The sequence below is a fragment of the Microcaecilia unicolor genome, chromosome 3 (genome assembly GCF_901765095.1).
Source record: "Microcaecilia unicolor chromosome 3, aMicUni1.1, whole genome shotgun sequence".
Classification (NCBI taxonomy): domain Eukaryota; kingdom Metazoa; phylum Chordata; class Amphibia; order Gymnophiona; family Siphonopidae; genus Microcaecilia; species Microcaecilia unicolor.
The window spans coordinates 316,259,020-316,286,121 of NC_044033.1; the positions used below are offsets into that span (position 1 = coordinate 316,259,020).

Below are 27,102 nucleotides of genomic sequence, written 5' to 3' on the forward strand. Positions count from 1 at the left end.
CCAAGTATGGACCCAGTCAGCAGGACTTATCTGAGTAAAAGCCGTTCCTACCTGGATAAATTTGATTGAATATCAGACCTATGGTTTCTGTGAAAAATGGTCATCTACAAACTTCTATGTGTAGAAAGCTGACTGACAGATGCAGCTACCTTCGTAGTTCTAGCTTGCATCCTTCATATCCAAAAAAAAGTCTATTGTACACTGTCAAGTCACACAATACCACCCTATATATGGTCTGACCCAGGAGGCAGGGTTGAATATCTGAAAGTCCTGATTAAATCCTTTTTGGCTTACGCACCCTTAGTAAATAATGGTATCAGAGATAGCCCAGTATCCAGCTTTTACACCAAGCCTCTCACCTATAGGGACTGGGCTTGATCCACAGAAGGACACATGGATACGGAATCTTTTACCTCTAGTACTGAATGGATGGTGGGATGGGCACAGGGATACAGAACATCTCACCTATAGCACTGGAGGGATGGGCATAGGGATACAGACTATCTCACCTGTAGCACTGGGTGAATGGTGTGGGGGGATGGACCCAGGAATACAGAACCTCTCACCTTACTACTAGATGACTTAGGGGATGGGCACAGGGATACAGAGCTTCTCACCTCCACCACTAGATGACTCAGGGGTTGGGCAAAGGAATACAGAGCCTCTCACCTCTAGGATTGGGTGGCTGTAAGAAATAAATAGAGAATTTTAATTTCTTTGTTACATATTTGACATTGGTTTAGCTTAATATTGGCAGTAGTTGGTACCCTTATTAACAGTACCAGTAGATAAGTATGGTTTGTTTGTAAATGTAATCATTCACTTCCCTCCTGCTCTTAGATCGGTGCTTATCAAACATTCTGTGGCTGTGACCCATTTTAGCCACCACAGGCAAGCACCACAAATCCTGATCCATACCTTGAATCACAGCTCTGACTGCAGAGCTGACATCACCGCTTGCCTTTCATGGAGCCCATGCAAGGTCTAATTCGAGCATGGGCTCAACAGGAGGCACAGGCCACAAATGTTTCACTCTTTGCCTGCCTGATTGTAATTCCAGATGCCGATTTTGTCCCCCCCCCCCCCCCATTTTGAATTACAGCCCACATTGTTCTAAATGTTATTCTGATGTACCTTGATGAAGGTGCAGGCTGCAATGTGACATAAATCTACACCTTGTTCTATTCCCTCTAATAAAATGAGTGAGCGTCCAGTGATGATATTAGCATGGACTCTTAAGTTCTTTTAAAGGACATGAATTTCTGTGCTGGGAGGAGAAGCTGTGATATACTGTATACACCACCACTGACTCTCATTAGTAGTTGTATACTATAATATATAAAAATAATTTTTATCTAATATAATAATTTGCTACTTGAACGTTCGAATGTGTCGCACTGGGATCGTAACCACCTGCTGATGTCACTGGCCAGCACTAGAACCCTGCTTGCCTGACGTCAGGACTCATGAGGTGGTTACAATCCCAGTGAGAGAGCGGGAAGTGCGCGACCCGCAAAAAGAACAGCAGACAGTTAAAGAACAGTGGGAGCGGGCAGAGACGTCCCTACGTGCACGTCGCCCCCCCCCCTCCAAAATTGCCAACCCCCCCTCTGCTACCCTCCCCTCCTCTTATTGGGGTCCCGGTGGCAGCAGTGAAGAGCGAGCAGGCTCGGCGAGTCTGCTGCCTTCCCTTCTCTTCGTTCTGACTCTGGTCCCGCCCTTGCGGAAACAGGAAATGAGGGCGGGACCAGAGTCAGAGCTCAGAGAGAAGGGAAGGCAGCAGACTCGCCGAGCCTGCTCGCTCTTCACTGCTGCCGCCGGGACCCTGGTAAGAGAGAGGGAGGGAGGGGAGGGTAGCAGAGGGGGGTTGGCGATTTTGGAGGGGGGGCGACGTACACATAGGGGGATGGGCGGGGCCAGTGTAGGGGAGGGCCGCAGGTGGAGGCATTGCAAGGACGTGTCTGTGAGACTGAGAGAGGGGAAGTGGCGATTTTGGAGGTGGGGCGGGGGTCTGGAACTCGAGGGAGGGAGGGGGACTGGAACTCGGAGGACGGACAGAGGGAGGGAGGGGGGGCTGGAATTCAGAGGAGAGGGGAGGGGGGCCTGGAACTTGGAGGGGGGAATGCACCACCTGTAAAAAAAAAAAAAAAAAAGAAAACAGCACCCCCAATCAGCCCTGTAGAGAACACCTGAAAACTTATGGACAAAGTGGTGAGTTGCAGGGGAGTGGGAGAGGGGAGGGAGGACAGCCTGGAAAGGAAATTGGAGGGGAGGAAAGGGGGCTGTGGGACTTGGAGGGGACAGAGGGAGAGAGAGAGCGAGGGGGGAGGGATAACCTTGCTAGCGCCCATTTCATTTCATACAGAAACGGGCCTTTTTTACTAGTATGTAAATAGAACCTCTCAGTGTGTCACCATATCGCTCTCAGCACTCTCTGGTACCCTTTTACAACAGCAAATATGGAGCCTAAACCGGTCACTGTTGCTTGTATTGGTGAATTTATCCACACATCCTTGAGGTCCTATACTGTGAAATATATTAACAATAGTATCAACAACTACCGGGAACTGTGTTCAATAGTGTTTTTTCAAACTCAACATGCCCATAATCTTCAAAAACTTAACGTGAAAAAAATCCATTCACTTTGCTTGAGGAAAAACGTACGGCAGACTGGTTTCACTACGGCTCAACGAGGTGCCCCGTTTTGTACTCTTCCTCAGGAGCCGTCGTTGCGGATTCTTTCCTGCAATTCTATAATATTTGCATTGAGCAGATTTACTGCGCACATGCTGGAGAGCAATATGGTGGCACACTGAGAGGTTCAATTTACATATAAAACATTTTTATATATTATAGTATACAACTACTAGTGGGACTGATGTGTTCTATGAATATTTTCAGAGAGTCAGTGGTATGGTGTATTGAATGATTCTCTGTGTATAGAATTGAGTATAGTGATATATTGTGTGATATTCTGACCCCTAGCTAGAAGCTTTACACCAATAGTCATTGTGTTAACCTGTGAATGTATTTTTAAGCACAGATTCCTGTAACGAATTTGTATTCTTGATTGCAGCCATATGTTACTCAGCTGCAGGTGGGTTATATTAAAGTGTCTTGATGTGTTTTGCAGCACCACTAGAAATTCTTTTTGTTTTAGGCACTGTGCCAACTACTCTGTAAAGAGTGTTCTACATATTTTGTTGTGTTGCTGAGCTCCAATTTATTTTCCTTAATAGTCTGTGCGTGGGATAGATATACTGTTTTTGCTTCAGATAGCCATCTCCTTCTCCCAGCCTCACTGGGCAAGTTTAAGACTAAGGGATGTGAATTGGCCTTTATTTGTGGTCACCCAGGGCTTCTCATCTTCAGTACCATCTGTGGCCATCAACAGACAGACTGTGATAACTTATTTTGTTAAGCCAAGCGGTAGGTATTGCTTGGGTGGTGTGATTGGGACTTCTTCCCCATTTCGTAGCAGTTCCAGCCCAGTTCCTTTCACTCCTTCTGCAGTGGGCAACTGGAAAGAAAAAGAAGCATGCTCAAAAAGGTTCCAGGTCTAGCATGGTCTGGCCGAACATCACCTCTTCCGGCCCAAGAATGAGGAGATAAATCATTTAAACATACCTGGGTCTTCTACTCAGGTGAGAGATTGAGACCATATCTAGTATACCCTTGCTTACAAGTGAGGTTCATTCCTGTCATGGAATGCACAGAACTAATCACTAATGAAGTAAATGAGACTCCATTGCACTTTCAGGCACAGAGAGAGTAGAAATAAAGATTAGCAGACAAAAAGATGATGTAATATGATTCCTCTGTTGGATTAACCTAATACATATGGGGTCAGTGGCATGAATAAATGAGACTGTTCAGCGAGTGAAATTTCATGTTTCTGTAAATTTGGTAAGAATGGGGAATGCCTGCTTCTCACATTGGATGATGCCCTAAAAGAATCGTGGTGAACTGTGTATGCCTGTTACCCTTCTTAGCAGCTTAACATCTGACCTAGAGGCAGGGCTTTTTTTGAGGGCATACTTGGGGGTACTGAGTACCGGCACCTTTTCCATTGTCTGTTAAAATTGACCCATGGACCCCAAGTTTTAATGAAAGAGCTCTGGCTCTACACACCAATTCAGTCTTGTCATAAATTCTGTGACTGGTTGCAGGGGGGCCTGGCTATTGTGGAGTGGGTCCTTCAGTGATCACCCCACCCCTGAAGGGTGGCTTAGCATTTGAGTACTGGCACCTTTTTCGCTAGAAAAAACACACTGCCTAGAGGCAATGTCAGTGGGAGGATCTGAGTTACAATTCTTTTATGCCAGTGATAGGCCTGAGGAGATGAGAGTACTGCTCATTAATAATCACAGAACTTTAAATAATTAAACTAATTTGCAAACCATGCTTCTCCTGGGATTTATAATGACTAGTGCTCTGAAGGATTTCTAAGGAGATCACTTAAAGGCGTGTCTTTGCCCTTCCACCTACATCCAGCACTGCCTGTTTTGTTCACCCCAGGCGCCTCATGCTGGGAGACTTGCCAACATTCCAGAAAACCAAGAGGCAGAAGAAGGACAGAGAGAAAAAAATTCCAGCTTCTGCGACGTCTCCTTATGTTTGAGATTTTCAGGTCAATATGTAACACAGTTGGTGTAAGAACAGCCAAAACTAACGAAGGGAGAGAAAAAAATCAGCTTATTATTTAAACACCCAGCTGGGCACACGCTTCCATGATTAATTTCTGTGGGTGTGGCTTTCCTACCTCTTCAAGATGAAAATTTTTTTGGGGTTTTTTTTTCTTCACAATAGTGACCTCAGAAACAGAAAGGGAGTCTCACTCAGACCTGGGAGCTGACCATACCAGGATAAGTTTAAAAAAAAAAAAAGGGGGGGAAACAGAAAACAAGAAGCTTCAGATTACAAAGTAAGGAAGATGCAGATGAATGGTGAGGTCTGTCTGGGGGAGAAAAAGCCTAATGGGGTGATTTATATATAAGTATTACAAGGAGAAGAGGTAGAGACTGATATCATAGAAGCCAACTGAAGGATAGCACTCAGTAGAGACATACTGTTAACGGAGGACCTAATCTACCAGATGTAGTTTGCAAACTGCTAGCTGCAGGAACATATTGAATGGAGCCCATTCATGATAATATGACACTGGACCCTCAATACTGACAAAAACAATGTCACTAAGCAGATGGTAGGGAGCAACCTAGAGGCCTGTGATCATACTGAGTGGTGTAATGTAAATATGGGATCCATCCCAAACTGTATTAGAACAAGGGTACTAGTCAGAAGGACCAGCTTCAAGAAAATGAATGATTATGTTGAGGAAGCTTTGTTAGGAGTTGGGCACCTAAGAGGTACAGAGGAGTTGTGGATGGTAATAAATGTCTGACACAAAGGTTTATTGCCACATGTTAACAAGGGGAATAAAATAGATGCTGTGACTCACCAAAGAAGTTGGAGAAACAGAATAGCATTCAGAAAATTCAAAACTAGAGAGGAAAGGCAAAATTACAAAGAGAAACAGAAGAAGGCAGCATTGGCAACGGCTCAAGTGGAGGAGTATAAGGGTAATTCTACGCTAACATTTAGGTACTGACTGAGAAGGATTAGAATATTGGAATTGTGTGTACATGCTTAAAACCCACCTAAGTGCTATTCTATAAATACGTGTATATTTTACATAGTACTTACTTTACAGGTCTGGGCAGAGCATGGACAAGACTGATACGTGTGTAACTTGTAGAATGCCATATGTTAATCATATATTTTCCATTTCGTGTATAATTTGTTATTTTTTAAAAAAAAAATTTTCATGTGAATAAATACATATTTTTTGGTATCCTCATCCATTCTCCTCACTTTTTGTTTTGTATCTCACGGTTTCGTGAGGGTTTTTACCTCCTTTTTTGTTTTTGCTTGAATCATATATTTTCAGCATTTATGTCAGTGATTTAGCCAGACCTCGACATGGGGGGGGGGGAGTCCAGAGCCCAAAGTGGAGGGAGCACATTTTGGCCCGCTTCCCCTCTGCTCCCCCCTCCCACTGCCGCTGCATCACATACCTTGGCTCACTGGGGTCACAAATTGCCTCTAGGGCCCCTGGTTTGGCTGGCAGGGGTCCCCAACCCCCGCCAGCTGAAGCATTTGTCCAGCATTGCTCTCTGCTGCATTGCCTGCCCTTCTCTTCCTCTCACATCACATACATGCTAAAAGCACGCAACGTGAGGGGAAGAGCAGGACGAGCATTGTGGCGGAAAGCCGGAGACTAGCACTGGACAAACGCTTCAGCTGGCAGGGGTTGGGGACCTTCGCCAGCCAAACCAGGAGCCCCAGAGCCAGTTGGGGGAGGGGCAGGCCTCTGTGGCCCCTATAGCTACGCCACTGATTTATGTAGACACACGCCAGCTCTATGGTGGCATACGTGCTCACACCCAAGCTCATACATATGTATATATGACCACCGTGGTAAATAAATAAATACATAAATAAAGATATCCGGTTACACTAGTATTCTATAAAGGAAAGCAGGTGCCAACATATAGATGCACAGTTATAGAAAAATGGGGCAGCTGGATGTGGATGTAGCGCCACAGCTATAGAATCCCTCCTATCTTCCTTACTCAGTAAAGCAGGAGCTAATACTTCTTTACATGCATAATTGAACAGAAGAACTGTAACAGGGAAATAGTAAGAATTGTAGGAGAAGTTGGATTTAGTGAGCAGGATCGAACGAGAGCAGGTACTTTGAATAAATATATTTCTCAGTCTCACTGCATGTAGAAGGATTATAAGACAAAGTCAGAAGATGAGCATAAAATGGTGTAGGTGGGGGGAAGAAGAACCCATTTCCTGAGAAGGTAGTTAGTATTCACAGTATTGGCACAGCTAAATGTAGACAAGGCAATAGGACCCAATTAAGTACAAACCAGGGTTCTAAAGGTGTTTAGAAAATAAACTTAATTTTCCAAGAATGGCATCAGATATAACACAGTTCTCTGCTTTTATACAGAACATCTCATGGCAAGAATCAGATGGCTCAGGGGTGGATAGTATCTCAAAGCCAGTGGATGGGATTCTAGGCATCATTGTTTTACTCAAAGAGGAATATCTCGCTAAACAAATTTGGATATCTGGACAAAGTTAACCAGATATTCAGTTAACTTTCCTGTTGAATATCTGCTGCTCATTGTTTAAATCAGTGGTTTTCAACCCAGTCCTCAGAGACCACCTGGCCAGCTGGGTATCAGGATATCCACAATGAATATGTATAATACCAAACTCAGGGTTAAATCCTCAATAATTAGCCATGATACATCAAAATTCCAACTTCACTTGGCTAATACAGTGTTTCTTTACCAAATTCAACACAAAACAAACATTCCAAACCCATTCATACATATACTTAAAATTACAATCTTTATTACAAACTCATATTCTAACAATTAATAAAACACTCTATTGATGTTCTCATAACATCCTACCCTCTCCACATTTTAACATACACAGTGCTCTAATGTCCTTCTCCAATCATAGTTATTGCAATCAGAACAGTGATGAAATGCTCATAGGAAGGCCCAAGGCCATTATTTATCTCAAAAACTCTTTTGCAATTATGGCGTACCCCTAATCAGGTGCGCTGAACTTCCCAGTAATAAATCCGCTGCAAATCCTGAAGACTCTGAAGAAGAACCACAGATCATTGAAAGAAGTATAGGGTATCAGATGTCAACTCCATCAACTTATACTTTAAAAGTTCTCTGGTCCCATGTATCTTTTTTGGTCCCAACACTGGCCGTGTTTCCTTATGACCATCAGGAGACCTTATACAACCTCTAATCTCTGTCAGGCACTCCACATAGAGCTCTTCAGCATCCAGTGTCTCTACCTCATTTCCTGCAATTCACGGGGGGGGGGGGGGGGGGGTGTCTTCCTATGAACATTTCATCACTGTTCTGATTTCAATAACTATGATTGGAGAAGAACATTAGAGCATTGTGTATGTTAAAATGGAATACTCTTGATACAGAAAAGAAAAGAAAAAAGATAAGCATATTATCGTATTACTCAATTATACAGGAAATAAGTAATCTTTCTGATCTCTACTCCACTAATAGGAGGGTGAACAAGGCACAATTTCATGAACTCAGTTTTACTTAAATAAGTAAAGGAAATAGAAGAGAAACTAGACCATTCATACTGTACTATGGAGTAGATGAAGATATTTGTTACTGGTTGCGCGGGTGGAGACACCACAGTCCTTGAATCTAAAAAGATGGTTAAATGTATTGGATCATAAAATACGTATTTAACCGAATTAGCTTTCAGTACATATTTACAAGGAAAATTCAACCAAAACAGACCACCCATTTGTAAAACCCTAGGGTGAAGCTTGAGAAAACGTTGACGCCGCTTTTTTGGGTTGTTCTAGCAACATCTAGGAACATTCTAATCTTACAGTTCATAAAAAGTTCTTCCCTATGTCGGAAGAATTGTTTTAATACCCAGTCTCGGTCAGGTTGTAGAACAAATGTTACTATTTAAGTTGCTGGTTTAATACCCAGCTCATCCTCTTCAATCAATTGTGTGACATTTAAAATATCAAAGGAAACATCAGCTCCTTCCACAATGGGTTGTTTTGTATCTTTCTTTATATATGGTAACAAGTAATACATCTTGGAGACTGGTGGATATGTTTGTTCAGGAATCTTCAATATCTCCTGTAAATATTTTTTAAAGGTAATGAGAGGAGCTATTGATGGTATTTTGGGAAAGTTTATCAAATATAGAGTGTTAACTCTCTCTTTGTTTTCCAAATTTTCAATTTTGTATTGCAACAGTCTATTTTCTTTTACTAGCCATTAAGCCCGTTAAAACGGGCGAGTATTGGTATGGGGGTTTTCCAGGGCCCCCTCCCCCCCCCCGCCGCTGCAGGGCCCCCTCCCCCACCTCGCCGCTGCAAGGCCCCCTGCCCTCCCAGTTCCAAGGCCCCATTCCCTCCCAGCTCCAAAGGCCCCCCTCCATTCCTTCCCCCCATCCCAGCTCCAAGGGCCCCCCTCCCAGCTCCAAGGCCCCCTGCCTGCCCTACCAGTTCCAAGGCCCCATGCCATCTCAGCTCCAAGGGCCCCCCTCCGTCCCTCCCAGCCAACTCGAAGGCCCTCTTCTGTCCCTCCATGCCAGCTGCAAGGCCCCCCTCCTTCCCTGCCAGCTGCAAGGCCCTCTGTCCCTTCCTCCCAGCTCCAAGGCCCCCCTCCGTCCGTCCCTCCCTCCCAGCTCCAAGGCTCCCCTCCTTCTGATACTTCCCATGTCCAGCATTTCTCCTGCCCTCCCCTCCCCCTGAGGTCACCGCTGCCCTTCCCCCCCCCCCCCCGAGGTCGCCGCTACCGGTCCCCCCCCCCCCCCCGGAGTCGCCGCCGCCCCCTCCACCCGGCCCGGGCCCTCTCTTCGCTATTGAACTTACATCGCCGAAAATGCAGCAGGGCAAATCAGCTGAGCTGCCGTCGGCCTTCCTTCTCTGCCTGTGTCCCGCCCTCGTGTGACGTAACGTCGGTGAGGGCGGGACACAGGCAGGGAAGGAAGGCCGACGGGAGCTCAGCTGATCTGCCCTGCTGCGTTTTCGGTGATGTAAGTTCAATAGCGAAGAGAGGGCCCGGGCCGGGTGGGGGGAGCGGTAGCGGCGACCTGGGGGGGGGAGCAGTTCCCTCCCTCCCCTTCGCGCAGTTTCCCTCTCTGTCCTGCCCTCGTCATCACGTATTGACGCAGGGGCGGGATAGAGAGGGAAGTCTCTACTGCACATTTGCGGGTGAGTACGGTCACTCGCATTTTATATGTTGATAAAACTCATATGAGTTTGTTGAAGATTCTCTGTTTTACCCATATTAGATTCAATATTTTTTTCAACAGTTATAACTTGTGTTTCCAACTCAGTTATTTTTCCTAAAGGAGCCTGAGAGCACTGGCTCACTGAAATCAGTTTTTGTGAGAAGGACGTTTCCAGGCCCAGAAGCGCTTCCCATATAGTTTCAAGACTGATCTTTTGAGGTTTTTCAGGCAAATAAGACTTACTGAGAGCTACAATTTTGGTCTCCTTCCCTTCCAAGGGCTGTCCCTTTCCTGCCGCTTTGGAGTCCAACAAAACACTGGCTGCTACTGGTACCTCCACCTCCTGGCTGGAAGAAGCCGGCACTCCTACACCGCGACCTGTGGAAGCCCTCCTTGAGCGTCATCACATGGGGCCTCCAATGCACATTGCAGGTCCAAAGCCGGCATAGGCGGTGGACTCCGAAGATCAGGGCTTAACGAGGTGTCAATCTCCGGCTGGAGTAGCAGGTCACCTCCCACCGCTGCCTCCAGCAGCGAGGAATCCTGCCCCTGAGAGCGTCCAGCGGCAGCAAAGCGGTCCATCAGTCCGCCCCTTGGTACAGCAGGTGTTGCGGGGCCAACACGCTGCTTACCCCTCCTCTTGGGCATTGAAATAAGAAAACACTTTCAGAAACAATGGAGGTAGGATAGAGAGAGATACTTCCTGCTTTCTCTTCAAGACGCCATCTTGTTCTCTGATCAATAGTGTTTTTTTATTAATTGTTAGAATATGAGTTTGTAATAAATATTGTAATTTTAAATATATGTATGAATGGGTTTGGAATGTTTGTTTTGTGTTGACTTTGATAAAGAAACAATGAATATGTATGAGATATATTAGCATGCACTTCCTCCATTGCCTGCAAATATCGCTAATGTGTATTCATTGTAGGTATCCTGAAAACCTGAATGGCCAGGTGGGCCCTGATTTAAATGACTAACATTTATTTGGATTTTTTTCAATAGGAGCTAAAGGTGAGTTACATTCAGGTGCACTAGGTATTTCTCTGTCCCTGGAGGGCTCACAATCTAATTTTGTACCTTAGGCAGTGGAGGGTTAAGTGACTTGCCTGAAATCACAAGGAGCAGCAGTGGGATTTCAACCGGGCACTCTGGATGTCAAGCCCAATGTTCTAACCACTAAGTTACTCCTCCACTGTTAAGCATTTAAATTGCACATACCTAGAAGAGCCACTTGCAGCATAGTGTCTCGTCTCTCTCCCCCCCCCCCCCCCCCCCCCCCCCCAGATGGGGCATATTTTCCAATAAATGGTTGTGCTTCTTAGTGATATTTTTGGGGACTAAGTTTATTTACACAGAAAACGAGAGATTTTCAGTCACTATTAGATACGTAAAACTCCATCGAAATACCAGATTGGATACATCTAAATGGGACTGTTGGTTAGAAACTTAAACACCTGATCCTTTAAGAATGGGAAATTTAGACCTACTGAAAATGGCCTCACCTGTGTTCCATTATGCGGCCGTGCCTCAAATCTGCCCAGTTTTTTTCAGTTATAGTGGTACTAAAGAATAATGTCCCATTGGAGACCTGACTAGAAGGATTACCTGCATTGTCACAAAGAGTGTTAGGGTGGGAATTAGAGAGCTTCTGGATATAATATTTTGGATAAGAGGATAGACTTGAAGTAATGTCGACTGGTACAGTTGTGGAAGGGAGGAAAAGTATTGATTTTAATAGTGGACCTTTATTGGATTGTAGAATAAATGAGTATGCGGTGAAGATGCTGAATTTTGCTGTAGTGTTATCCATATTAGTACTACTACTACTACAACAACAACAACAACTGTATGTGGCTATATTCTGTGTTTTTATATTTACAAATTACCTGTAAGCACAATATTGTGAGTAAAAGTCACAAAATAAATAAATGTATTTGTACTTAGATGCTTAACATTCCTTCCACGTCTGCCTGGTCCTTTTTGAGATTTGTGTTCCTGTTTTACACATCTGACTAATTTGCAAAGCTTGGAAAAGTTTACACTATGGAACATCTTCATTAAGGAATTCGCCTTCCAGATTATACTTGTTGGAGGAGAAAAGAGAGAGAGGGTGTCCCAGAGTAAGGGAAAGGTCTTAGATTAATCTGAACAGTGGCAGGGGTTTGGAGGTATGAGTAAACTCTGGGGAAAATGAGTACCTAAATGTGGTGAAATACAGGAATAAATGCAAAGGGGATAGCACATGGCCTCAGCCATATACAGAAGCCTAATGTGTTTCTTTTATTTCCATTACAGAGCTCGGCTAAAGTTTTCTGATGTATGTTTCTCGCTGGTGATTACCTTTTTAGAAGAAACATAACAGAGCAACAGCAATGGAGGAAAGTGTTCTCAGGAAATCACTCAGCCAGACCAAGTCAGGCGTGGTGTTTCTCAATGTGGCTCAGAGCTACATCCCCAACACCAAGGTGGAATGTCACTACACCCTGCCTCCCACCATGAAGTGGTCAGCAAGTGACTGGATTGGAATCTTCAAGGTGCAGAGTTCTTCACCAGTATTGTACTTCCTGTATCTTTTCCATGCAGTGCACTCAGCTAAATTTTGAGCTATGAGTTTGTGATCCCTATCAGTTACTGACTTTCTGTGTGTGACTTTGGGAGAGTTGCTTGTTCTCCCTATACTTAGGATTACCATATGGCTCCAGATAATGGAGGACGTGGAGAGGCATTATCGAAAGGGACTCCCACGTTTTGCTGAGGACGTCCTCGCAAAATGTCCCGGCGAAGAGGCGGGGAAACCCGTATTATCGAAACAAGATGGACGTCCATCTTTCGTTTCAATAATACGGTCAGGGACGCCAAATCCTGAAATTTAGGTCGTCCTTAGAGATGGTCGTTTCTGATTTTCGGCGATAATGGAAACCAAAGACGCCCATCTCAGAAATGACCAAATGCAATCCTTTTGGTCGTGGGAGGAGCCAGCATTCGTTGTGCACTGGTCCCCCTAACATGCCAGGACACGAACCGGGCACCCCAGGGGGCACTGCAGTGGACTTCAGAAATTTCTCCCAGGTACATAGCTCCCTTACCTTGTGTGCTGAGCCCCCAACCCCCCCCCCCCCCCCCCCAAAAGAACCCACTACCCACAACTGTACACCACTACCATAGCCCTTATGGGTGAAGGGGGGCACCTAGATGTGGGTACAGTGGGTTTGTGCTGGGTTTTGGAGGGCTGACATCACTACAAGTGTAACAGGTAGGGGGGGATGGGCCTGGGTCCGCCTGCCTGAAGTGCACTTCACCCACTACAACTGCTCCAGGGACTTGCATACTGCTGCAGTGGACCTGAGTATGACATTTGAGGCTGGCATAGAGGCTGGCACAAAATATTTTTAAAGATGTTTTTTGAGGGTGGGAGGGGGTTAGTGACCACTGGGGGAGTAATGGGAGGTCACTCCGATTCCCTCTGGTGGTCATCTGATCAGTTCGGGCACCTTTTTTGGCTTGGTCATAAGAAAAACAGGACCAGGTAAAGTCGACCAAGTGCTCTTCAGGGACACCCTTTTTTTTCCATTATGGGTTGAGGACACCCATGTGTTAGGCACGCCCAAGTCCCGCCTTTGCTACGCCTCTGACACGCCCCCGTGAACTTTGGTCATGCCCGCGACGGAAAGCAGTTGGGGATGCCCAAAATCGGTTTTCAATTATGCCGATTTTTGCGACCCTGTGAGAAGGACGCCCATCTTCCATTTTGTGTCGAAAGGTGGACGTCCTTCTCTTTCAAAAATAAGCCTGAGAGTGAGCCAGTCCAGATTTTACTTCCATTAAAAGCAACGGACTGGCACAATCTGTCCTCCATTTCTGGCAGTTTTAATATGCGCTCTGCCACTAACTCTTTGGGGCAAATTGCTTTGGGGGACAATTTTCAGTGGCTTTGGAATTTCCCTTTTAAAATCCACTAGCCAGCTCATACCGGGTTAAGTTGGTGAAAAGTAGGCATAGAGGGGCCCTTTTACTATGCCATGTAAGAATCTATGTGTGCCCAACGAGCGCCAAAATGGAATTACCGCCCAGCTACCGCGTGGCTCTTGCGGTAATTTCATTTTTGGCTCGCGGATGAAAAATCATTTTTAGTTTTGGATGCGCACAGGTCATTACCGCCTGGGTACAGCATGAGACTTTACTGCTAGGTCAATGGCTGGCAGTAAGGTCGCAGACCCAAAATGGACGCGCAGCAATTTTGATTTTGCTGCACGTCCATTTTTGGCAAAAATTTTAAAAAGGCCTTTTTTATAGGCGCGCTGAAAAATGGATCAGTGTGCACCCAAAACCCGCGCCTACACTACCGCAAGCCATTTTTCAGTGCACCTTAGTAAAAGGACCCCAGAGACTTTAAAGTAGGTGTTTCCTGGCCCCACTCTCAACGCAATACCTCTTTTCCCCACAGAGGTCCTGGGCAGCTTCTAAATGGGTGTCTTTCATGGAAAGTACTTGTTTACCACAGAAATGCTTCTGAAAATTACTCGCTTTATATCTACATACCTCTGTGCCAGTTGCTGGCGCTGCTGCTGACCTGTGACTCAGTTTATGCAGCTCTATTATTGTTATTATTGTTAGCATTTGTATAGCGCCACCAGACGCATGCAGCGCTGAACACCTGATACAAAGAGACAGTCCCTGCTCAAAAGAGCTTACAATCTAAATAATACAGACAGACAAGACAGTTACAGGTGAGGGAAGTAATGGGTGAGAAGGGAGGAAGGGACAAGGGGAGGGCAATTGTGGCTAGGAGCTAAAAGCAGCAGTGAAAAGGTGGGTTTTCAGCATAGATTTGAAAACAAGTAGAGATGGAGCTAGACGTATAGGTCCAGGAAGTCTATTCCAGGCTCTAATAACAGTATTCCTTCTCCCTGAGACACTTATAAGATTTCCTACAGTTTAATATTAATGCAGCCAGCTCTGCTGTAGACTACTGATAACTGTCTACTGCAGAGCTGGCTGCATTCATATTAAACTGTAATGCATGTTGGAAATGTGCTTATTTATCATTATTATGTGCTGCAAATCTACACTACTAAGCAATTTACAGTAAAAATTTGAAATAATTCACATAAAATTGAGCAAGTCATAAAACGAATACCAATATAATAATGTAAAAACATCTTGAACTAAATAGTGAAATACACTGTCATTCATAAACCACACGTGGAGGGGCATAATCGAACGCGAACGCCCATCTCCATGGGCGTCTATGTCCGAGAACGGGTACGTGAAGGGGCGGGACAGACCGTGTTTTCTAAAAAAAAAATGGGCGGCCATCTTTTTTTTAGATAATACGGTTTGTGCCCGGCAAATGCATTGGATATGTGCGGATTTGAGCTGGGCGGTTTTGTTTTTCAGCGATAATGGAAACCGAAGGCGCCCAGCTCAAAAACAAACAAATCCAAGGCATTGGGTCGTGGGAGGGGCCAGACTTCGTAGTACACTGGCTCCCCTCACATGCCAGGACACCAACCGGGCACCCTAGGGGCACTTGTAAAAAGTAAAAACAAAAAGTTAAATACCTCCCAAGTCCATAGCTCCCTTCCCTTGGGTGCTGAGCCCCCCCCAAATCCCCCCCAAAACCCACTGCCCACAACTCTACACCATTACCATAGCACTTATGGCTGAAGGGGGGCACCTACATGTGGGTACAGTGGGGTTTGCGGGGTTTTGGAGGGCTCAACATTAACCACCACAAGTGTAACAGGTAGGGGGAGGGGATGGGCCTGGGTCCACCTGCCTGAAGTCCACTGCACCCACCAACAACTGCTCCAGGGACCTGCATACTGCTGTGATGGAGCTGGGTATTGCATTTGAGGCTGCCATACAGGCTGGAAAAAAAAGTTGTTAACGTTTTTTATTTTGTAGGAGGGGGTTAGTGACCACTGGGGGAGTCAGGGGTGGTCATTTAGTGCACATTTTTGGGACTTGTTCGTGATAAAAAAGGGTCCAAAAAGGTGACCTAAATTCGTGCTAAAAACAGCCATTTTTTTCGATTATCGCCCGAAGGTGCCCATCTCTGCTCGGCCAATAAACACACCCCAGTTCTGCCTTCACCATGCCTCCGACACCCCCCCGTCAACTTTGTTCTCCGAGGACAAGCAGGCTGCTTGTTCTCACAACTGGGTTGACGTCCACGGCAGCCCCCTCCAACCGGGAAAAAACTTCGCGGGAGGTCCCGCACGCAGGGCACGCCCACCGCGCATGCGCGGCCGTCTTCCCGCCCGTGCGCGACCGTTCCCGCTCAGTTTTTTTCCTTTCCGCGCTGGAGAGAGACGTGTCCCCGTCCCTCTCTTACTCAGCCCTGGAAACTGGATTGCGGCCTAGCCCGCGGTTTTTCTTTCTTAGTGTACGCGTTCGCGTTATTTTTTCTCGTAAAACAAAAAAAAAAGTTTTCCTCGTCGTTCTCAGTCGCGAGGGCGCGTCATTGTGGCCTTGTGGCCACGCGGTCGTTTCTTTCTTTTTCGGGTGTGCTTTTCACCGCCACCATCGACGATTTTGACTTTGCCGACGCGATTTTTCCGTCGATGTCCTCAAGGGTCCCGAGCGGATTCAAGAAGTGTGGTCGGTGCGGCTGGCAGATCTCGCAGACCGATACTCACGCTTGGTGTCTCCAGTGCCTCGGCCCGGAGCATAATTCCAAGACGTGCACTTTGTGTTTCGGCTTACGGAACCGGATGCAGTTGGCGAGGCACGTTCTGCGGGACTGTCTTTTTGGAACTTGCACCGGCCCTTCGATGTCGACCTCGACAGCATCAGTGTCGACTGCCGGGTCTTCGGTGTCGGCGCCGACTATGGCATCGACCCCAGGAGCACAGGTACCTTTGGCCCGCCGGCCTGCCGGCGACAGCGGTGGTGAGCGGCCGCGCGGACAGTCTGCCCCGGCCACTCCCGCTGCTCAGGGCCATCGGGACCGAACCCTGTCGGATTCAATACCTCGAGGCCGGGCGGTGGGGCTCCACCTCCTCCTCGTCCCTTCCGCGGAGCGCCGATGACGGGCATCGAAAGAAAGCCAAAAAGCACCGTCATCGGTTGCCCACGACGCACAGGACTGGCAGCTCCGGGACATCGAGGGACAACTCGACACCCAGGAAGTCTCCTGGACCCGAGCAGCTTCCAGCACCGGCGCCCACACCGGCCCTCCTGCCTTTCCCGACAGCGGGCCTAGATGAATGCCTCTGAGCCATCCTTCCGGGGATCCTGGAAGGGCTGATGCGCCAGGCTCTACCGGCACCAGGGGGTGCTTGAGCCCCCGGCGCCGTTGATGGAGGCGCCGGTGGGCTCTGGCCCGATGATGAGGCCGCCGACGCCGCTTGCAGCACCGGTGTCGACCACCACTCAGGTGGAGTCGACGTCGATGGAGGGAGCTTCGTCCCCGCCGGTGCGGGAGTCCACCGCTCGACGCCATCATCGAGGACGTGGTTCCTCGCAGTCGAGACGGGCCCGGTTGCGGTCTGAGCTGAGAGAGCTCATGCCCGACCCTAGATATTTCTCCTCAGAGGAGTCTGTGGGCCTTCCCTCCGACCCCACTCCTTCACCGGAGAGGAAGCTCTCGCCTCCTGAGAGCCTCTCCTTTGCCTCCTTTGTCAGGGATATGTCTATCAGCATTCCCTTCCCAGTGGTTACTGTGGATGAGCCGAGGGCGGAGATGCTCGAAGTCCTCGACTATCCATCACCACCTAGAGAGTCTTCCACGGTACCGCTGCACAATGTCCTGAAGGAGACGCTGCTTCGGAACTGGTTGAAGCCACTATCTAATCTCACCATCCCCAAGAAAGCAGAGTCCCAATACAGAATCCACTCAGACCCAGAGTTGATGCGGCCTCAATTGCCTCATGACTCGGCGGTCGTGGACTCTGCTCTCAAGAGAGCACGGAGTTCGAGGGATACCGCCTCGGCGCCCCCTGGGCGGGAGTCTCGCACTCTGGACTCGTTTGGGAGGAAGGCCTACCAATCTTCCATGCTCGTGACCCGAATCCAATCATACCAGCTCTACACGAGCATCCACATGCGGAACAATGTGTGGCAACTGGCGGACCTGGTCGACAAGCTCCCTCCGGAGCAGTCCAGGCCTTTTCAGGAGGTGGTCAGGCAGCTGAAGGCGTGCAGAAAGTTCCTGTCCAGGGGTATCTATGACACCTGTGATGTGGCATCTTGAGCTGCGGCCCAAGGTATAGTGATGCGCAGACTCTCCTGGCTGCGTGCCTCTGACCTGGACAACCGTACCCAGCAGCGGCTGGCGGATGTCCCTTGCCAGGGGGATAACATTTTCGGCGAGAAGGTCGAGCAGTTGGTGGACCAACTACACCAGTGGGAAACGCTCTCGACAAGCTCTCCCACCGGGCGCCTTCAGCATCCACCTCAGCAGGTGGACATTTTTCCCAGGCCCGGCAGGCTGCACCCTACGCCTACAGCAAGTGTAGGTACACCCAGCCGGCCCGAAGGCCTCCTCAGGCACAGGGACAGTCACAGCGTGCTCATTCTCGTCAACAGCGTGCGCCTAAGCAGCCCCCTGCGCCTCCACAGCAAAAGCAGGGGATGAGCTTTTGACTGGATCCATGGGAACATAGCCGCCATCAAAGTAGCCGTGCCGGACGGCCTGCCGGTCGGGGGGAGGTTGAAAGTTTTCACCAAAGGTGGCTTCTTATAACCTCCGACCAGTGGGTTCTCCAAATAGTGCAGTGCGGATACACCCTGAATTTGGTCTTCTCTCCACCAAATTGTCCACCGGGAGCCCAATCCTTCAGCTCCCATCACAAGCAGGTACTTGCAGAGGAACTCTCCGCCCTTCTCAGCGCCAATGCGGTCGAGCCCGTACCACCCGGGCAGGAAGGGCAGGGATTCTATTCCAGGTACTTCCTTATGGAAAAGAAAACAGGGGGGATGTGCCCCATCCTAGACCTGAGAGGCCTGAACAAGTATCTGGTGTGAGAAAAGTTCAGGATGCTTTCCTTGGACACCCTTCTCCCCATGATTCAGAAAGACGATTGGCTTTGTTCCCTGGATTTAAAGGATGCTTATACTCACATCCCGATACTGCCAGCCCACAGACAGTATCTCCGATTCCGTCTGGGGACACGTCACTTTCAGTATTGTGTGTTACCTTTTGGGCTCGCCTCTGCACCACGGGTGTTCACAAAGTGTCTCGTGGTGGTTGCGGCGTACCTACGCAAGCTGGGGGTGCACGTGTTCCCGTATCTTGACGATTGGCTGGTTAAGAGCACTTCAGAGGCAGGAGCTCTTCGGTCCATGTAGTGCACTATTCACCTTCTGGAGCTGCTGGGGTTTGTGATAAATTACCCGAAGTCCCATCTCCAGCCAGTCCAATCTCTGGAATTGATAGGTCTGGAACGCACTGAAGGCCTTCAGGGATCGGCTGTCCTACCAAATCATCCAAATTCGGACAGACAATCAGGTTGCAATGTATTACATCAACAAGCAGGGGGGCACCGGATCTCGCCCTCTGTGTCAGGAAGCCGTCAGGATGTGGTGTTGGGCTGGGTTCTTGTTTTGAGTGAGCCTGAGAGCTAGGGATACCCCAGTCTTGAGAACAAGCAGCCTGCTTGTCCTCGGAGAAAGTGAATGATACATACCTATAGCAGGTGTTCTCCGAGGACAGCAGGCTGATTTGTTCTCACCTACCCTCCCTCCTCCCCTTTGGAGTTGCGTTTTCCTCATTCCTTTGCTTGTCATTCAACTGAGCGGGAACGGTCGCGCACGGGCGGGAAGACGGCCGCGCATGCGCGGTGGGCGTGCCCTTCGTGCAGGATCTCCCGTGAAGTTTTTTTCCGGTTGGAGGGGGCTGCCGTGGACGTCAACCCAGTCGTGAGAACAATCAGCCTACTGTCCTCGGAGAACACCTGCTACAGGTATGTATCATTCACTTTCATTCCCGCGACGGAGTGAAGTTGCAGGCGCCTAAAATCGGCTTTCGATTATACCGATTTGGGCGCCTTTGTGAAATGGGCGCCCATCTCCCGATTTGGGTCGAAATATGGGCGCCTATTACTTTTGAAAATAAGACTGATAATGTCCTAAGTCATTCATAACACTGCTGAGAATTCTTGTTCACAAAGGTAGGTCAGCACCTAGTCCTTTGTTGCCAAACAAGCCATAGTCATTATTGTGATCTCATGGGGTTATATAACCTGCCTTCATGGCCCCCCCTAGCCCCGAGCATCCCAGTTATGTTCAGCAAGAATCCACTTAAGATCTCCAATGTCCATAGCTGGACTTCCTGGCCTGTAGCAATGCAAGGCCATCTCCATTCCAGCCAGCACAAGGCCCTTACCCTTTGAAGTCCTGTGTCCACTCTCAGGCCCTACAGTGGCAACATTTGTAGATATCCCTGTAGAAATAATCCTTGATAAAAGGTGCTGTCTGAATTCAGACTGTTATGATGAATTGCAAAGAGAAAAAGAGAGGATGTAAAGAGACTGACAGTTAAATTTGCAGGTGCTGTAAACTGAAGGAACACTTTTAGACTGAGCACTACTAAAAATTCTTGGAAAACCTATACAGTGGGGGAAATAAGTATTTGATCCCTTGCTGATTTTGTAAGTTTGCCCACTGACAAAGACATGAGCAGCCCATAATTGAAGGGTAGGTTATTGGTAACAGTGAGAGATAGCACATCACAAATTAAATCCGGAAAATCACATTGTGGAAAGTATATGAATTTATTTGCATTCTGCAGAGGGAAATAAGTATTTGATCCCCCACCAACCAGTAAGAGATCTGGCCCCTACAGACCAGGTAGATGCTCCAAATCAACTCGTTACCTGCATGACAGACAGCTGTCGGCAATGGTCACCTGTATGAAAGACACCTGTCCACAGACTCAGTGAATCAGTCAGACTCTAACCTCTACAAAATGGCCAAGAGCAAGGAGCTGTCTAAGGATGTCAGGGACAAGATCATACACCTGCACAAGGCTGGAATGGGCTACAAAACCATCAGTAAGACGCTGGGCGAGAAGGAGACAACTGTTTGTGCCATAGTAAGAAAATGGAAGAAGTACAAAATGACTGTCAATCGACAAAGATCTGGGGCTCCACGCAAAATCTCACCTCGTGGGGTATCCTTGATCATGAGGAAGGTTAGAAATCAGCCTACAACTACAAGGGGGGAACTTGTCAATGATCTCAAGGCAGCTGGGACCACTGTCACCACGAAAACCATTGGTAACACATTACGACATAACGGATTGCAATCCTGCAGTGCCCGCAAGGTCCCCCTGCTCCGGAAGGCACATGTGACGGCCCGTCTGAAGTTTGCCAGTGAACACCTGGATGATGCCGAGAGTGATTGGGAGAAGGTGCTGTGGTCAGATGAGACAAAAATTGAGCTCTTTGGCATGAACTCAACTCGCCGTGTTTGGAGGAAGAGAAATGCTGCCTATGACCCAAAGAACACCGTCCCCACTGTCAAGCATGGAGGTGGAAATGTTATGTTTTGGGGGTGTTTCTCTGCTAAGGGCACAGGACTACTTCACCGCATCAATGGGAGAATGGATGGGGCCATGTACCGTACAATTCTGAGTGACAACCTCCTTCCCTCCGCCAGGGCCTTAAAAATGGGTCGTGGCTGGGTCTTCCAGCACGACAATGACCCAAAACATACAGCCAAGGCAACAAAGGAGTGGCTCAGGAAGAAGCACATTAGGGTCATGGAGTGGCCTAGCCAGTCACCAGACCTTAATCCCATTGAAAACTTATGGAGGGAGCTGAAGCTGCGAGTTGCCAAGCGACAGCCCAGAACTCTTAATGATTTAGAGATGATCTGCAAAGAGGAGTGGACCAAAATTCCTCCTGACATGTGTGCAAACCTCATCATCAACTACAGAAGACGTCTGACCGCTGTGCTTGCCAACAAGGGTTTTGCCACCAAGTATTAGGTCTTGTTTGCCAGAGGGATTAAATACTTATTTCCCTCTGCAGAATGCAAATAAATTCATATACTTTCCACAATGTGATTTTCCGGATTTAATTTGTGATGTGCTATCTCTCACTGTTACCAATAACCTACCCTTCAATTATGGGCTGCTCATGTCTTTGTCAGTGGGCAAACTTACAAAATCAGCAAGGGATCAAATACTTATTTCCCCCACTGTATTTATCAGTAATGAGTTTAATACAGGATTCAAAATGATTTGTGTGCTTAACTTTGACGTTAACTGCACAAATCATTAATTTTGACATTTTGGCCCTGCCAACAGCATAATTCTTGGCGATTGAGTTATGCAGTTAAGTCTGTGAGGAATCTGAGATATTTCAGTGGGCCAGCTTTAGAGATAAGTAATCTTTCAAGGGATTTTCACCTAAACAGGTAAGTCATTCAGGGGCTTCTTACTAAAGCGTAGTGTGTGCTAAATACTACATGTCCTATTTTATAACTATGGGCTACATGGCACTTAGTACATGTCTGTTAGTGCATTCTAAGCTTTAGTAAAGAGCCCCTCAGTTATCTTTAAGTGAATATCAACCCCAGTGTTTCCAGCAGCCACTCCAGGGGTATCTCTCATTTAAGAAAAGAGGGATGTCTTGGGCTACGAGATGTGGAGCCCCATTTTACATAGAATATAGGTATCAGAATTAAGATGTATTTTAGAAAGTGATATACAACTGCAGAGCCTTTTGAAAAATTCATACCGAAGGGCGCATGTATTTGCCGGCAGATGCCATGGGAACAGCCATTTTACAAATACACATCTTGAAAAAATGAACAGCACAAACCTAGAAGCTTCCATATTATGGTGTTGGAACTTACACATAGAAGTGGCTAGTGCTGCCAGTTAAGTAATGAGGCTGCAGTTTTAACATAGTTTCATTTTGGAGGTGGAAATAAACTACATGGGTCTTAGGAGAATGGCTCACTCAATTCCTCATGTAAAGCTCTTGCCTAAACAAGCCTATGTGTGACTTTGAGCTAGTGTAAAATCCGATGCAGAAGTTTTTCCCCATGCTCATGTGTTCCTTTTGTAATATGGGAAATATGTGATTTTAGTCGCACCCAAGCTATGGCCAAAACACACCCAAACTATACTTCCTTGAAATTTCTACATGGTATGGATTTTCACATTTAAATAGCAGCTTTCTAAAAATGCTATTTTCACGTGTATGTGACCTATATATGTAAATGCAACTATTAAACATGGATGTGTTTTGTAAATTAGTGGCTGTAGAATTAATAGATGATTGCAAGTACTTAGGGATAGGATCTAAGAAGAGTAAGTTCATAGATGCAGTTGGGATGAAACCAGGAGTGGCACAGCATGTCCCTGATTACAGAAATAGAAGCACAGGCTAGCAAGGTGGCAAGGCCCTTTAGGAAGTACATAGAAGCATTTCACCATTCACCCCCTTTGTGAAATTTTTAATTCATCCCTCTGGAGTACATTACTGCCCTTGTAAAATGACCTAGCCCCAAGAGCTTGTACATACCTTGCATATAAAGGTCACAGTGCATGGTCATATGATGCTGCCTGTTACATCATGAGGTTTAATATTTATTTCCATCATGTTATAAGCAATGATTCTCTTCCTGCATGACTGTGACCGAAGGGTACCTGCTGCAGAGTCTGTTTTTATGTTTGACCTGCTGTTGTGTTCCAGGTGGAGGCCTGCTCAGTGCGGGATTATTATACCTTTGCCTGGTCCATGTCACCTGATGGCAGTGGAGAAGGACTGCCCATCCACTGCAGTGTCCAGTTTCATGGTAAGTGGAGGACTCGTTCGCCTCCCCTCTGTCCTTCAGCCAAGATAACCCCAGGGAGTGCTCCTGGTGTGGCAAGAAATAATTTATACTTGGGGATATCTAGAGCACTCACTAATATTTATAAGTTTTAAGATATATATTGAATAATTCTCCACCAGTTACCCATTAAGGCAACAAGATTCACAATTGCAATGGATTAGAGGAATTAGATGCTATATTTATTGAATTACATTAACCTGCATTACCAGGTTTAAGAACATATGTGAAGAACAGACCATATATTTAGCTTCAAAAGGGGTTTATCTAGAATACAACTGCAAGCAAGAGGTAGTTTCTTTTAAGGATCTGGGAACAGATAATTTGTGCCAAAAACAACAAAGTAACAGGTTTAAATCAAAGGTCTTTAACTTACAGAAAAGTCTTTGTTGCAGAATTGTTGAAGCTGAGAGAGAGTGAAGAAGGAATCCTCTCTGCTGAAAGAGTACTTTTCTTTTAAAGTTGGTTGCTGGAGCCTAGAGAGAAGTCTTGTCTGGATGTGTGTGTGTAGAGTTCAGCAGAGGAAACAGGTCCCAAGAGCTGCAGATTCCCAAGAGAGCGAGCTGGGCTTTTTCCAGGCTTTTTATACAGTTTGTTTGCAAGGAAATATGAGTGCATGTCCTGTGTGCATTTGCTTCCTGGTTTGCACTCGACCCTGAGTAGTTGCAAAGCATTGTGGTATCTGGTCTCATGTCTTATGACATCATAAGACTTCCTGTCTGGATTTTGCTGACAAATAGTCTATTGAAGCGACAGGCTTCCTGTTTGACTCTCTGTGGCAGATACACATTATACTTTCCTTTTGTCAATAGGTGTGTGGATTCCCACCTCCACAGGTTTTCTGTCTCCTTGTGTCTACTGGTTGCCTTTTGATCCTTTGTTCACCCTCAGGAAGGCCTTTTGATCAGAGGAAGGGAGTAAATTTAAAAACACTCTTTGAAGTAGCCTCTTACTTGTTTGTATTTGAATAGTTCTTTTGTTAAGAGTCCTAGAGGTGTTAACTACCTAGCCAAGCTTTGGCTGTCAAACGTTTCCCAGGAAAAAGGGAGGGGGAGATGAAATTCAGATCAGTTTCCCTATTGCAGTTTCAATTAGTCTTTTAAAAACTGTATTTTTATATTGTTATATATTTGTATCTGATTCAGCCCAATCAACTGACATACTGCTCAATAATTCTTTTTTTTTTTTTTAATTTGAATTTAACATTTTATTACAAGTTAAACACTTGTGAAAGAAAACACAGCTTAAGATAAAGAAAGACAAAATGATATTTAACATATACAAGGAAAAAAGATCAGCTTCCTTAGACCACTAATGTTGAGGGGACGCCGCAGGATTAAAAGGAGTCATTTAAGTATAGTCTAAGCAATTCTAGTCTAAGCAATTCAACAAAAGGCTTACATATGATTACCCTCCCCAATTATCAATCTTTAACCCAACAAGATTACAACTTTTTCAAATCCAAAAATGCCCTTAACTGTTCAGGTGAATAGAACATGTACTCTACATCCAAATATCTTATCAAACATTTACACGGATAGGCTAAGAAGAAAGTGCCCCCCAAGCCCAGAAGCTCCTTTTTCATAATCAAAAAATTTTTCCTTCTCTCTTGAGTGGACTTCGTGACATCTGGATATATCCAGATCCTATTTCTTCCAAAAGGAGTTTTTGATTGTTTAAAGTATAGTCTTAAAATTGTATTGAGGTCCTGTTCAAAAACAAATATCACCAAAAGAGTAGCTCTCTCTAGACAATTTTCTAGCGATTGTTCTAAAATGTCCGAGATATTATTCACATCAATATTCAAGTCCGGACCTCCTCCATTACCTCCCGCAGTCACTGGGCTTTTAGGCAAATAGTAAATCTTGGATATAGGGGGAAATGCTTCTTGGGGAATTATACTGCTCAATAATTCTGACACCATGTTACACTGGGAGATAGAAAGGTTAGGAAATGAGAAGAAAAATCCTCCCCACTTCATTTGTTTCCTTCTTAAAGAAATCCAACCACCTGTGAACAGCAAGAAATGCACTTTGATGTAATTGGGTCCTGATTTATAGCTGCAAATTGGTTGCCAAAAATATGCATATGTTTCATAAAGAGAGGTTCTTTAGCATCTGTGCTGTGCCATCTTGACAAGCAGGCGTTGTCCTTTCCTGCCAGTAGATAGAGGTAGAGAAATTGATCTTTCCCAATGACATCATCAGTATAACCTGCTGGTACTCAATGGAAATCTCCAGAATTTCTATACCTCCAGCAGATGGTAAGTATTCAGGCTAGTGCTACTGGTTCCTGGCTTAGCTCCCAGAAGCCCAGTCCTTTGCCTCATAGCTTGGTCGAGCCTAACGGTTGGCTCCCAGGTTCCCAGATCCACCATCAGACATGGTCGAGCACAGAGTTTGCCTCTGCTGCCCTCAGTCATTGCCTGCAAGCGACCACTTGGTGAGGCTTATGGCTGAGCCCTGTGAGGCTTTGCCTTAAATGGTGCAGGTCCCTATGTTTCCCTTTGCTACTTTTGCACTTCTTTGTACTCCTCCTCCCAGGCTCCCCTGCAGCTCCAGGCAAATGAATTGGCTGAGTTTGTATGGTTTCTCTTTTCCCTTGCATAGGAATTAACCTAAGTTAAAAAAGCTGCTTTTGCATTCCTTACCGAACAAAGCAAGCAGGGGAATGGCAGGAACACTGGAGTCCCAGGCCGCTGTCAGTCCATGCAGACCAGCAAGTCTCCTCATGCCCACCACGTGGCCAGGTGTGTTGGTCCACTGGTGCTGCAAGACTTGCGGAAGCCAGCAGCTGAGCATAGCTGTTGGTTCCCTGTGCCTGTTCTGGAACAAAAGAGTTTCCAACATGAGAAACGGTGGGGGGAGTACCCAGATGTCTATAGCTCCTTCCTTAGAGGCATTGGGACCTGCAGCCATTTTGAATGCTCAGTGTGTTTCTTCTGCTGCAGCTTTTCTGAATCAGGAACTTGCACAGCCCCCACTGGGGTTTGAGGAGACAGGGCTGGTATCTGCTTCATCATCCTCAGGCCCAACCTCGTTGGGGAGTTCCCTTGGGGCGCCCAGAACCCCTGATCCATGATTGACTCCAGCATCTTGTCCTGTTGGCTAAACAGGCTTTGACCATGGAGACTGAGTCCCCACAGCATGGGGAGACCCTCTTTGGACCTTGGTTGTCCCTCTCGTTGGGGGCCAAATGATACTGGGGGGGACTTGGTCCCCCCAGATGTCTCTGTGGGAGTTTAATTCAATTTGAAGGATACAGGTGAACTTTCAGACCCCCCCCCCCCCCCCCAATCACCCCAGGACCGACTCTGAGGCAGAACATCCCCTTGTGAGGAACAGAACGAGTTTGCCTCTTAAGGCACAAAGAACTTTCTTGTTTGATAGATTTGGTTTCAGGGGCCCTTGGTATCTCCAAGACCCAGGTGGATGACCTGTCAAAGGGTGGCCCTATTCTGGAGATTTTAGTGGGGCC

At 46.6% G+C, this 27,102-nt stretch overlaps 1 protein-coding gene across 2 annotated transcripts in view; it reads left to right on the forward strand.

The window, feature by feature from the left end:
- CALCOCO1 (calcium binding and coiled-coil domain 1) overlaps positions 1–27,102 on the forward strand; it is a 188,343-nt gene that overhangs the window by 44,073 nt on the left and 117,168 nt on the right. For both annotated transcript variants that reach the window (XM_030198341.1, XM_030198342.1), the window contains exons 2-3: positions 12,130–12,368; positions 23,487–23,589. In XM_030198341.1, coding sequence (XP_030054201.1) covers positions 12,207–12,368; positions 23,487–23,589 — 265 coding nt within the window. In that variant the 5' untranslated portion in view covers positions 12,130–12,206. The remainder of the gene's footprint in view (positions 1–12,129; positions 12,369–23,486; positions 23,590–27,102) is intronic.